At 41.9% G+C, this 12,843-nt stretch overlaps 1 protein-coding gene across 2 annotated transcripts in view; it reads left to right on the top strand.

The window, feature by feature from the left end:
- The window catches only part of LOC122549671 (RNA-binding motif, single-stranded-interacting protein 3-like), a 1,362,397-nt gene that overhangs the window by 861,786 nt on the left and 487,768 nt on the right, over window positions 1-12,843 (top strand). For both annotated transcript variants that reach the window (XM_043689502.1, XM_043689500.1), the window contains exon 4: window positions 3,904-4,061. In XM_043689502.1, coding sequence (XP_043545437.1) covers window positions 3,904-4,061 — 158 coding nt within the window. The remainder of the gene's footprint in view (window positions 1-3,903; window positions 4,062-12,843) is intronic.

A 12,843-nucleotide genomic window follows, 5' to 3' on the forward strand; every position in this document is an offset into this window, starting at 1 on the left:
AGGATGGGAGGTGGTGTAGTCCAGGTAGCTGTGGGAGTCGGTTGGTTTGTAGTAGATGTCCGTGTTGATTCGGTCGCCTGAGATAGAAATAGAAAGGTTGAGGAAGGGGAGGGAGGAATCTGAGGGGTGAATTTGAGTTCGGGGTGGAAGGTGTTGGTGAAGTGGATGAACTGTTCAACTTCCTCGTGGGAGCACGAGGCGGCTCCGATGCAGTCATCGATGTAGCGGAGGAAAAGGTGTAGTTGCGGAAGATGGACTGTTTCACATATCCTACGAAGAGGCAGGCATATCTGGGGCCCATGCGGGTGCCCATGGCTACTCCTTTGGTTTGGAGGAAGTGGGAGGATTGGAAAGAGAAGTTGTTCAGGGTGAGGACCAGTTCAGTCAGTCGAAGGAGGGTGTCAGTGGAAGGGTACTGGTTGGTACGGCGGGAAAGGAAGAAGCGGAGGGCTTTAAGTCCTTCGTGATGGGGGATGGAGGTGTACAGGGACTGGATGTCCATGGTGAAGATAAGGCATTGGGGACCAGGGAAGCGAAAATCATAGAGGAGGTGGAGGGCGTGGGTGATGTCCCGAACGTAGGTGGGGAGTTCTTGGACTAAGGGGGACAGGACCGTGTCGAGGTATGCAGAGATAGTGAAAATATAGGAGAGTGGCACTAAGTTGTAATGCTCATTCAAAGGGTTGCTATAGACATGATGGGGTGAATGGTCTCCTTCCTGCAGCATAACAACTTTGTGATCCCATCACATGACCATATTAGAAGGCATAAACACAAGTGCACACCAATTGGGTTATGTGGTCTTGTGGCATTGTAGTAATGCCCCTACCGCTGGACCAGGAGGTCCTGCTTCATGTCCCACCACCTCCAGAGGTGTGTTATATCGTACCTGAACAGGTTGATTAAAAATAATTGCACCAGCTAGGTTAATTGGGCTGTTCCTGTACTGCTGAATCTGAGAGAGAGGAAATTTCATGTAATGGCTAATTAATGCCCTCTGCCACGGTGAGTTTGGTGGACAGGAGGGCATTTAGCTTCTCAGGAGGGTGGCATGGGTCTGCCACCAACTTCCTACTTCCACCTTGATTTAATCTGGAATGGGACACCCATCGATGGCCTTCCCAGCATTTGAGGCCCGTAATTTTTGAATTAATGACCATGTAAAAGGCTCATTCTTCCATTGATGATAATGACCTAATGGAGGTGGGACTCGCCAGGCAGGCAGCATTTATTTTTGAAAAGGAAGACTGTGGGATCTTGAAAGTTAGGGTTTCTCATTGAAATGCACTCTGTTCCTAATTGAAGCACATGGCATTGGGAAGGTGGCTAGGGTGGAAGGGTGAACACTGAAAGTCACCCTTCTGTCAAAGTTGCCATCTTCCTTTGCTATCACTCTACAAATCCCTCTCCTGCCTGGGCCTCTCCTTAAGAGGACCCTGAGTATGTGTTCATTGCTGCTTGTGTCGACTAGTTGTTGGCCTGTGCTTGACCAGCAGCTCTTGGCTTGTGGGTTCCCCCCTTGTCAGGTCTCAGTGAATCCCCAAAGCTGGCCTGTAATCTGCCAGCATGGGGCAAACTTTCCTGAAAAGAGGTGACACAGCACTGCAGCGAGCTCTCCTGGTGGAAAACAATGGTAGCAGGATAGGGTTGGAGTTTACCTTCACAGCCTTGGAGAGGGAAACGTGTTGGGCACCTCCACGCAAAGGACCATTATCAGTCCTCTGCCTGTTGTAACAGCCAGTGTGGCTATCACTTTTTTGACAGTCCCTGTGGTTAATAACAGTAGTGGCAGAAGGTAAACAATGGGACAAGTTGCTGACTAGATGCTATCAGTTACTCACAGTAAGAATGCAAAGGGATGTCCTTCTCTACTGGACTACAAAGCATAAAATATAGCTCAGGCTGAAGATATCACAGTAGACCTCCCAACCCTAGCCTTCTCTAGTGCACCACCCAATTTGCCATCCAATTATACCAAAGGAAAATTCAGCCCATGAAATTTAATTCAATGTACCTGTCATTGCATGTTTGACAATGTAGTAAACATAATCACAAAGTGGCTTGAAAAAAAGGGAAGATTTTGGCTGAAAAAAAATTGTGGCTCTGACTTTGTTGTTGATGTCACTTTGAGACCTGCTATTGACAATTTTGTAATATTTTCTCCTTTAAAGAAATTATTCATGTCAAAAATTACCTGTAAAGTGATGAATAGCAAGAATGTAAATGAAATACTGGGTAGAAGCTCAAAATTAAAATGAAAGCAAATATTCTTTAGCCAGCCTCCCATAGACAGAGATTTTGAACTTGTCAGAACATATTCTAAATGCAGGCAAATCCAGCTTTCAGTGTTGGTGTGGTTTCTTGACAGATAGTGTGTTGATTGAAGAACATGACAAGGCTATAAAATGGGTGCATTAGGCTGTTCTTTCCCACGAGCTACTTAAAGGGCCAATATGCTTCAGGTTGTTCAGAGTTAGGCGCCTGTTGATGGAAAATCCTACCTGCTCATGTGAAAGCTACTAGATACAAGACCATGGGAGCTATCTCATTGCCTGTTCTAATGACAGCTGAATTTATGTCTCAGGTGCAAGTCACAGCACAGTTTTACAGTGGGTGTAAGTTTGTATTCTTGGGTGACAATTGAATTAATTTTGTCTTTGGTTCTCTCTGTTATTTTTCAATACAAGAGCAGAGCTCGAACAATTTAGATTCGTATTTCATTCTAATCAAGACACTGGTGATGCGCCTCAAGACTTAAGATTACTGAATGCTGCTTGCAATTGAGCTCTGGGGCCTGGTTTGAAACAAAGCTATGCTGTGCAATTTAAAGTGGTATTATTTTTATCTGTTTGTGGGATGGTGGCGTAGATCAATCGATGTGATACTTGATCATTGGAAGTTGAATTGTCATTCTTTCAGATTTCTTTGTAAGGTTTGCCCAATGATTTACACTTTCATGCCACAAAAGTGCATAAGGAGATATAGCAGTCTGATTTTATCACATTAATAGATGGGAGACTATTACACACTTCTCTATTTACCCTTTGTCATGTACCACACTACACTTCAAACAAATTCCGGTTTAATAATGTGAACTGTCAAGTGGAAGAACAATAAAGGAAAGGAAAGGCATTGAAAGAACACAATTTTGAAATAGCTATATTTCCATTAAGTTGAGTGAAGTAAACTTCAAGGGTTCATAATAAATATAAATCCATTTTTTGGAAACTAGGTATTATTATAATCTCATATGCAGCAACTAAATTGGGGATCTGATTTCCAGGTTTAATAGTGAGACGCAAGTCTGGGTTACTTTGACTCCATTCACAATGTGCCCACATGGACAGCAGGACAATCCCATTTTTCAGCACTAATTGATGTTAACTTGCCAACTTTAATCAGGAGAGCCTATGAGAAGATTAGGATGCTCAGATTGGAACGATCACTGACTTCTTGGAGTTCTGGCATTGTAACTGAAGAGTAGGCAGAATGTAATTGTGTATTTATCCAGTCTGCACTGGGCCTGGGAAGTGATGCTGACACAATGCAGAATGCAAGTATTTTCTTGTGGAAAAGGAGAAATACTAAATTGGAAAGGAATTTTGAATATGCAATATATTTCTTAATTATACTTCAGGGTGAATGAAACAGGCTATACATTTCCTGGCAACTAAATATTTAATAGCATATTCTTTGAAATGTCCTTCGATGTCAGGTGCAAATTCTGTTAAGTGCATCTGTCACTTTTAAAAAGAAAAAAATCATAAGATTTGAAGTAAGTGTTCCAATACAAAGTTAATTAGGGTTTGCAACAGGGGATTAAATGAGAAAAAGGATAGATATTGTTGTAACGGTTTGGAGGAGTATTTCTCATGTGTTTTGTATTTTTGTCATCCACTTCAGCAATCCTATGCACCAGCTCCTCACCCTATGGCTCCTCCCAGTCCGAGCACAAACAGCAGCAACAACAGCAGTGGTGAGCAGCTGAGTAAGACCAATCTGTACATCAGGGGTCTGCCACCAGGCACCACCGACCAGGATCTTATCAAGCTCTGCCAACCGTAAGTTGCTCTGTTAATTGCTGTTCTTCTTTTAAGAGTGTGTTCACTAATGTAAGTGTGTTCCTTCGTCCCAGGAAAGGATATGGGACGCTTTCACTTTTGGTCACCCTCATAAAGGCAGTTTTGTGGCACAAAGTGGAAAGGTTATTTTCCTGCCATTCTCATCTGAAGACTGCTTTGTGTTGAATTAGGCCAGAAAAGATTTTCTGAATTTACAAGGCTTCTATTATAAAACTATAGTTTATCATAAGTGCCAGTTTCAATCTTTCCTCTCATTAGGGACTCCTGGACATGCATATGGTCACAGAAATTTGAGGGTGCATACATGAGGATCAGTGGTCGGCACAACATCGTGTGCTGAAGAGCCAGTTCTGTGCTGTACTGTTCTATGTTCTATGTTTCTGTATTCTTCCCCTATTGAGAAGCTAACTGCCCACTGAGGAATAACCTAGCTGTTTGGATTTATTTTAAAGACAAAATCACCAATTCATTAACTTAACCATTTAATAGATGCACAATTGCTGTCCACCAGAAGTGCTAGAATCCAGTTGTTTTTTACACAAGGCCATTTAGAAAGTCTTAAATGGAATCAAATGGAATCTCACCATTGCCTCGTGCCTGGAATCTTGCCATACTGTTTGTGAAAAGTATAAAAATCGGAGAAAGCTGATCTCGATATCGAAATAGGCCTCACTGCACTTGTCCACTGATTCTGCCACACATCTCACCATCGTCCAGATGAGAACCCAGCTCTGTATTTCAAAACAAAATCGACCAAAATCGCCTGTGTCACCAGGTAAACAATTAACAATTTGAAAAATGATTGCCAGTAAGGTAAATAGGGGAGGGTAGGAAGTGAGGGAGGGGATTAAAATAAACATGAATGGGGAAGACCACAACTCTTTAATCGACTGCAAAACCTGCGCCCTCACCTCCATCCAAGGCCCCAGAGGAGCCGTCCACATCCATCAATGTTTTACCTCCACATCCACGAATATCATTTATTGTATCCGTTGCTCCCGATGTGGTCTCCTCTACATTGGTGAGACTGGGCGCCTCCTAGCAGAGCGCTTTAGGGAACATCTCTGGGACACCCGCACCAATCAATCACACCGCCCTGTGGCCCAACATTTCAACTCCCCCTCCTACTCAGCCAAGGACATGGAGGTCCTGGGCCTCCTTCGCTGCTGCTCCCTCACCACCCGACACCTGGAGGAAGAACGCCTCATCTTCCGCCTCGGAACACTTCAACCCCAGGGCATCAATGTGGACTTCACTAGTTTCCTCATTTCCCCTTCCCCCACCTCACCCCAGTTCCAAACTTACAGCTCAGCACTGTCCCCATGACCTGTCTTACCTGTCTATCTTCCTTTCCACCTATCCACTCCAACCTCCTCCCTGACCTATCACCTTCATCTCCTCCCCCACTCACCTATTGTACTCTATGCTACTTTCTCCCCATCCCCTCCCTCCTCTCATTTATCTCTCCACCCTTCAGGCACTCTGCCTGTATTCCTGATGAAGGGCTTTTGCCTGAAACGTCGATTTTCCTGCTCCTCGGATGCTGCCTGAACTGCTGTGCTTTTCCAGCACCACTCTAATCTGAGCTCTGGTTTCCAGCATCTGCAGTCATTGTTTTTACCTGGATGATTTAAATCTCTAGGTAGAGCCTAAAAATCTAAGTGGTGCCTTTCCATGTTACACTGCTTAGTATTTGCCTGGATTCAGTGATCTTTGATTTTAGTCGTCTGTAATGTGACCAGTTTAAATTGCAGCATTTTTGTTTAATACAGAGAATGAGTATTTAAATAAAGTATGCCACACAGGTAATCATTGTGATTTTCATTTAAACATTCATATGTCCAACTGCACATTCAACGAATAATGAAGTTGCCAGTATTCTATCTGGTTGAACTAATCAGGACCTACTTCATAATAATAAATAAGCTCTATTTTTCAAATGAGTTAAAATCTTTGAGAAGTTTAAGTGTGATTTCCTAGGAGTGTTGAGTTGCCAACTCGGATTGTAATGCAGTCTGCAGTTTTCTTTGAACTTCTTTGACCTAGGGAGGAAGAAAATTAAGAATCTGTGCCTGCAGCACTAATCATTTGAGGATATTGCATGACACAGGATCTGACTTAGATGTAATGTCATTTTGGATGAATAATCTACTGATGATCACTGTCTTAGCTGATACTGGGAGAAACACAGATGATGATGTATCAAAGGGAGGCTGTACCCATATATTGCATCTCAGTAGCAGTTAGCACCTTTGGGAAAAGAGAGAGAGAGGAAAACAGAGATATGCAATGTGTTTAAATAAATACATTAGACAGATATGTAAGTAGTGTTTGTGTTGCTGGTGATTTTTTTTTGAGTTTATATATTGGAAACAGACATACATATGAGAAAGCTTTCAGCTTTCAGTCTGCCACATAAATAGTATGGGGATTGGTTCACACCTCTGAATTGGCCTCCATACTTCTTGGTTAGGAAACTCAAAGTGATTTAGGATTCTGGACTAGAGACCACTGCTGGAAATTGTACATCAGGATTTTAGACACAGATGAACATTTGTCCTTTGTCCCTGCGATTAAATAACATTCTGACTGCATGTTGTGGGACACAAGCACATAGAAAGATTTAGCGGTTCAGGAGAGAAAAACCAGTGAAGAATCAATGTTGTGCACATGCCTAACAAGAAGAGTGACTTACTGCCTTATCATGACTCAAAGAAATAACTGAAAGAACTTCACATATATTACTTCAAAGTGCAGCGACTGTCCCAAAATTCCAAAAGCAAACAGATGAATTGGCAAAATTATTGCCTGAATTCCCTTCAAATAGTGGATACTGAAATCTGACACTCACTCAGAACAGATCAATGGGTCTTGGCTCTTTAGTTGTGTCATCCAAAGCACTGCACCTCTGTTGAATGTAGTACTACTTCAGTATTCCCAGAGTGGAAATTGAATTGCACATTTCTGACTCAGAGAGGAAAATGCTGCCTATTGATTCAAATAGTCATTTTGTTTATTTTAAAGGAAAGGTTAGTTTTAATTTAGTCGACCTAGTTATATTGTTCTTGGTATCCTAATACTGAAAAAAAGTTAATTTGCTCTCCAACTACGAATTTCAATCACAACAAGCTGGAAGTTAAACAGTGACACAATTTCTTTTGAAAAATTGCACCTTGAATAATCATAGAAGATTTCCTCACTGTGCTACTTAACAAGTTATATTTTGGTAACAGAATATGAATAGAAACTAATTGTGTGTTTTGAAAGCAACAAGCAGGTAATATTTTCTTATACAAGGCTACTTATACACTTTGTAAAAATAGTAGAAGAGAGAAAACAGTGTGTCATGCTTTCAGATGACAAGTTTCCGTCTTTGTTCATTTAATTTCCTACTTTGCCTTTCAAGTCATATGTGAGTGTTTTAAGTTCAAAGAGACTGCAGTGAGACAGTTCAATAGAAAATTACAGTCTTCACAGTGGTTGTTTTCTTTTACAGCAACATACATTGTGTATTAACAAGCTGTTTGAGTGAATGTACAAACACTTTTAAGTGCGTGAAGATCTTTCTGTTTTGTACTGCGATCATTCAGATTACCCATAAACTGTCACGTTTTCGAAAGATTGTTGCAGATTAAGTTGCTTTACTTTGTACCACTGAATCAAAATAAACTTGTCAAAGCTTTTCAACTCACCTGCAGTCTGCAGCACAAGGCTGCTCCCTATCTCTGAAATAGGTTTCCAAAAAAGCAGCTAAATCTGAATTCAGATTTAGGTTCTGTGTTTTCGTTTGACTCTCAATCCAAGTGCAGGGTTTAGCTTTCTTTGATTTATTTTTACATTATTACCAGGTCCTTTCTATTGCTCTGATTGGTAAAGGATAGGAATATTCTGTCTTTTAGAGATCACTTTTATGTGGTCTAATTCACAGTTACAGGTCATTCCATTTTTAACACCTTGGTGTGAACATATCAAAATTATGGCTGTTGGACCTAGTTTAATGCTCTAAGCCAACATAGATTTTGTATTCCTTTGCTCTATAAAGCTACTCAGTGCTATTCCTGACAGTCCTGCGCACACTTTCTTTTACATGTGTATGTATATCATTCTCTTAAGTTATTGTTGAATACTTTTCCAGCATTTCATGCCAACAGCAGCCTGCATGAGAAAATGTGGTGTTGCATTATCAATTAGCGGCATGTATCTATGAATGGCTTGGTCTGTCCCCTCCCACAGCAATTTTTTCCTGCTGTTCAGTCACTTCTAGTTTGGAGGTTAAAATCCCACGTTGAGGCATGAGAAGGAGAGGGCAACCAATTCTAGCACATTATTCATAGGATTTGAAGAGATGTTGCACTGCCAGCTTTCATCATGATTTTTGTAAGCCAACTCTGGCATGTCAGCATGAAATGATAATGCCTGTCTTGTATTAAAGAAGGCAAGTTTACTATAATGAAGCTGTTTTAAAATCTTTTTTAAAATGCAAGTATTTGTAACTGGTTTCTAGCAGTGCACAAGGCAAGGCTGAATAAAGTGCTATTTTTAATTGCACGTTGCCAATGTGGTCAGTAATGGTTATTTCTTTAGATGTTGAAATTTGGGAATGTAACCTGCATATTCATTTCAGGGCCAGGACTCTGAATTAGAGTGAGTGTCAGAACCTGATTCAGTTCCATGCTCTGGAGTTGAGTGGGTTATTTCTAAATTAGATGCAAGTTCTATAGGAATAGCTTGTAAAATCCAATATTAATTTGGAATCCTCAACACCACATTGGTTCCTTTCGTTCCCTGACAGTTCTGACCTATTTGTACAACAGCTGGTTGAGCAATGGACTTTATATTATCACCAAACCATTGCATATCTGAGATCCACATAGCAAGCCCCTCAACAGATGATATGTTGCCATATATACCACCACCTGCAAGAAGCCCTCCAAACTATGTATCATCCTGTCATGGAAACATATTCCCATTCCTTTAGTGTCACTGAGTCAAAATCCTGGAATTCCCTTCCTAACAGAACCGTGGGAGAATGAAGAAGAAATTGGAGAAGAAGAATCCGTAAGAATCCACTGCTAATCCCTGTATCTACTGGATTTACTTTAAACCCTCCAAGGTTTAACCTGTAAGAAAGCTGAGCCTCACTAGAGAAGTAATTGATGAATTCTTCCTTCGCTTGGAACCACATCATGAGGCTAAGGAATGTACTGAACACTGCACTACTGCTGGTGGTCCATTTTTCCAAGAGACTTGAAAAGAGCAGTTAATTTGTGATTCATTGTTTGAGTGTTTAAAAAAAAAAGCAATGATGGTCCCAGAGCCAGGAAAATGACCAGCTACGAACCATGTGACTATTTAACAGTCTGAGATATTCTTATTGATTCATGGATGGAATGGCTGAAATCTCTTTGACCATCAGCAAAACATTGTTGACATGAGTGCATCAAATAGAAATGATTGGTTTCTGACCCACTCTAGGATGAAGAAAAATTGTACTTGCATACTTTGGAGATATGTGTTACCTGATGAAACATGGCCCCATCATATCATGTATTTTAAACTTTAAGCATTGCTGACCAGATCAGAATTTGTTTCAGAAGCCTTGTTGAGAAGGCCCTGAATCACTGCGTTACATCTGGTCATCTATGTACACTCAGATCACTGGAATTCTGGGACTTTGACACAGTGGCAATGAAGAAATGGGGATATAATTCCATGTCATGCTGCTGCGTTACTTGGATTGGAAACTGAAGCTATTTGGATTCAAATGATGGCCTTACCTGTCTAGATAGAAGACGTTGGGTTTTGAAGGTAATGTTGAAGGAGCCTTGGTGAGTTGCTGCAGTACTTCTTATAGATAATAAACACTGCTGCCAGTGGGCAATGGCTCTGGAGGGAGTGAACATTCATGTTAATGGATGGGGTGCTGACACAGCGAGTTGCTTAGCCTGGACAGCGTTGAACTTATTGTATTACTGGAGCTGCATCCATCCGGGCAAGTCAAGAGCATTCCTTTTTCGGAATGACAGCTGGTGACAAGTGGGGTCCCACAGGTTTCAGTGTTGGGGCCGCAGCTGTTCACTTTATATATTAATGATCTGGATGAAGGGACAGGGTGTATTCTGGCGAAGTTCGCCGATGTTACTAAGTTAGGCGGACAGGCAGGTAGTACTGAGCAGGTGGGGAGGTTGCAGAAAGATTTAGAGAGTTTAGGAGAGTGGTCCAGGAAATGGCTGATGAAATTCAACGTGAGCAAGTGCGAGGTCTTGCACTTTGGAAAAAAAGAGTACAGGCATGGACTATTTTTTTAAATGGTGAGAAAATTCATAAAGCCAAAGTACAAAGGGATCTGGGATCTGGGAGTGCTGGTCCAGGATTCTCTAAAGGTTGATTTGCAGGTTGAGTCTGTGATTAAGAAAGCGAATGTAATGTTGTCATTTATCTCAAGAGGGTTGGAATATAAAAGCAGTGATGTGCTTCTGAGAATTTATAAAGCTCTAGTTAGGCCCCATTTGGAGTACTGTGTCCAGTTTTGGGCCCCACACCTCAGGAAGGACATAATGGCACTGGAGCGTGTCCAGTGGAGATTCACACGGATGATCCCTGAAATGGTAGGCCTAACACATGACGATCTGCTGATGATCCTGGGATTGTATTCATTAGAGTTTAGAAGGTTGAGGGGAGATCTAATAGAAACTTACAAGATGGTTAGAAAGGTGGATGCTGGGAAGTTGTTTCCATTAGGCAGGGAGACTAGGAAATGTGGGCATAGTAGAGTGGGTCAATTTAGAACAGAAATGAGGAGACATTTCTTCAGCCAGAGAGTGGTGGGCCTGTGGAATTCATTGCCAGGATGTTAAATGTTATCAAGGCAAAGGTTGATAAATTCTTGATGTCGCAAGGAATTAAGGGGTACGGGGAGAGTGCAGGTAAGTGGAATTGAAACGCCCAACAGCCATGATTAAATGGGAGAGTGGACTCGATGGGCCGAATGGCCTTGCTTCCACTCCTATGTCTTATGTTCTTATATCTTATAGCCTTATCACATTTGTGGCTTGTGTCCATGGATTGGTGTTGAAGATTAAGGAAGTGAGTTATTCACCTTCACATTCCTAGCATCTGACTCACTTTTCAAGCCATGATATTTCAATAGGTGGCAATTAAGCTTCTTGGTTGATGGTGAGCCACAGGACATTGTTTGCATGGATTCTGTGACACAATTGAACATCAAGTGAAGATGACTAGATTCTCTCATGTTACCAATCACTTATCCAACCAAGCCAAAATGTTGTCCAGGGCTTTTGGCATGTGGGCATGGACTGCGTCAGTAACTGACGTGTTACAAATGGATAAGGACTGTATCAGCATCTGACATGTCAGGGAATGATATGGACTGTCAGTGTCTGATGTATCTGCATCTGTTGTGTCAGAAATAGATGTGGACAATATCTGTACCTGATGCATCATGGATGGATGTGGACTGATTCAGAATGTGATGTGTCACAAGTGGAACTGGTCACTTTGCAATTATTAGTGAATATCCCCACCTCTGACCTCATGATGCAAGAAAGGGCATTAATGAAAGAACTATCAGGTTGAATCTAGTGAATGACACTAACAAACTCCTGGAAGCCAGTGATATCCTGGAACTGAAATAGTTGGTTTCCAGGACCCACAACAATCTTCCTTTCTGGAGATTACTCCAATAAGTGGAATGTTCTCACCCTAGTTCCCACTGACTGCGGGCTCCCTTAATGCTACACTCAGTTAGGTACTACCATAATATCAAGGAAAGGCATTCTCAGCACACTGCTGGAATTCAGTTCTTTTGTCCATCATTATTCCAAGGCTGTAGAGTCAAGTAGCTCCCAACTGAGCAGCAGTGAGCAGGTAATTTCCTTGGTCGTGCTGCTTTACAGAGCTCATCTTCCATCACTTAAGTGATTGAGTGTGGACTGATGGTAATTGGCTGGCTTGGATGTACCTTGCCTTTTGCGCATAGGACATATTTGGGTATTATTTCGTATTGTTGAGTAGATACCAGGATTGTGTATCTCATAAACAAAAACAGAAATTGCTGGGGAAAAAACTCAACCGGTCTGGCAGCCATTGTAGAGAGAAATCAGAGTTAATGGTTTGGGTCCAGAAGAAGAGTCACTGGACCCAAACATTAACTCTGTCTTCTCTCCACAGATGCTGCCAAATCTGCTGAGCTTTTTCCAACAATTTCTGTTTTTGTTCCTGATTTTTTGCATCTGCAGTTAGAATAGAATGGAATCCCTACAGTGTGGAAAAAGGCCATTTGGCCCAACAAGTCCACACTGACGCTCCAAAGAGTAACCCATTCTCCTATCCTATTATCCTGCATTTACCTCTGACTAATATGCCTAACCTACATTTGGTGGCACAGTGGTTCAGTGGTTAGCACTGCTGCCTCACAGCATCAGGGTCCCAGGTTCAATTCCAGCCTCGGGCAACTGTCTGTGTGGAGTTTGCACATTCTCCCAGTGTCTGCGTGGGTTTCCTCCCATAGTCCAATGATGTGCGGGTTAGGTGAATTGTCCATGCTAAATTGCCCATAGTGTTAGGTGCATTAGTCAGAGGAAAATGGGTCTGGGTGGATTGCTGTTCAGAGGGTCGGTGTGGACTTGTTGGGCCGAAGAGCCTATTTCCACACTGTAGGGAATCTATCTAAAACCTACATATCCCTGAACACTGTGGGCAATTTAGCATGGCAAATTCACCTGGATTGTGGGAGCACCCA

The sequence above is a fragment of the Chiloscyllium plagiosum genome, chromosome 5 (assembly GCF_004010195.1).
Source record: "Chiloscyllium plagiosum isolate BGI_BamShark_2017 chromosome 5, ASM401019v2, whole genome shotgun sequence".
NCBI lineage: Eukaryota > Metazoa > Chordata > Chondrichthyes > Orectolobiformes > Hemiscylliidae > Chiloscyllium > Chiloscyllium plagiosum.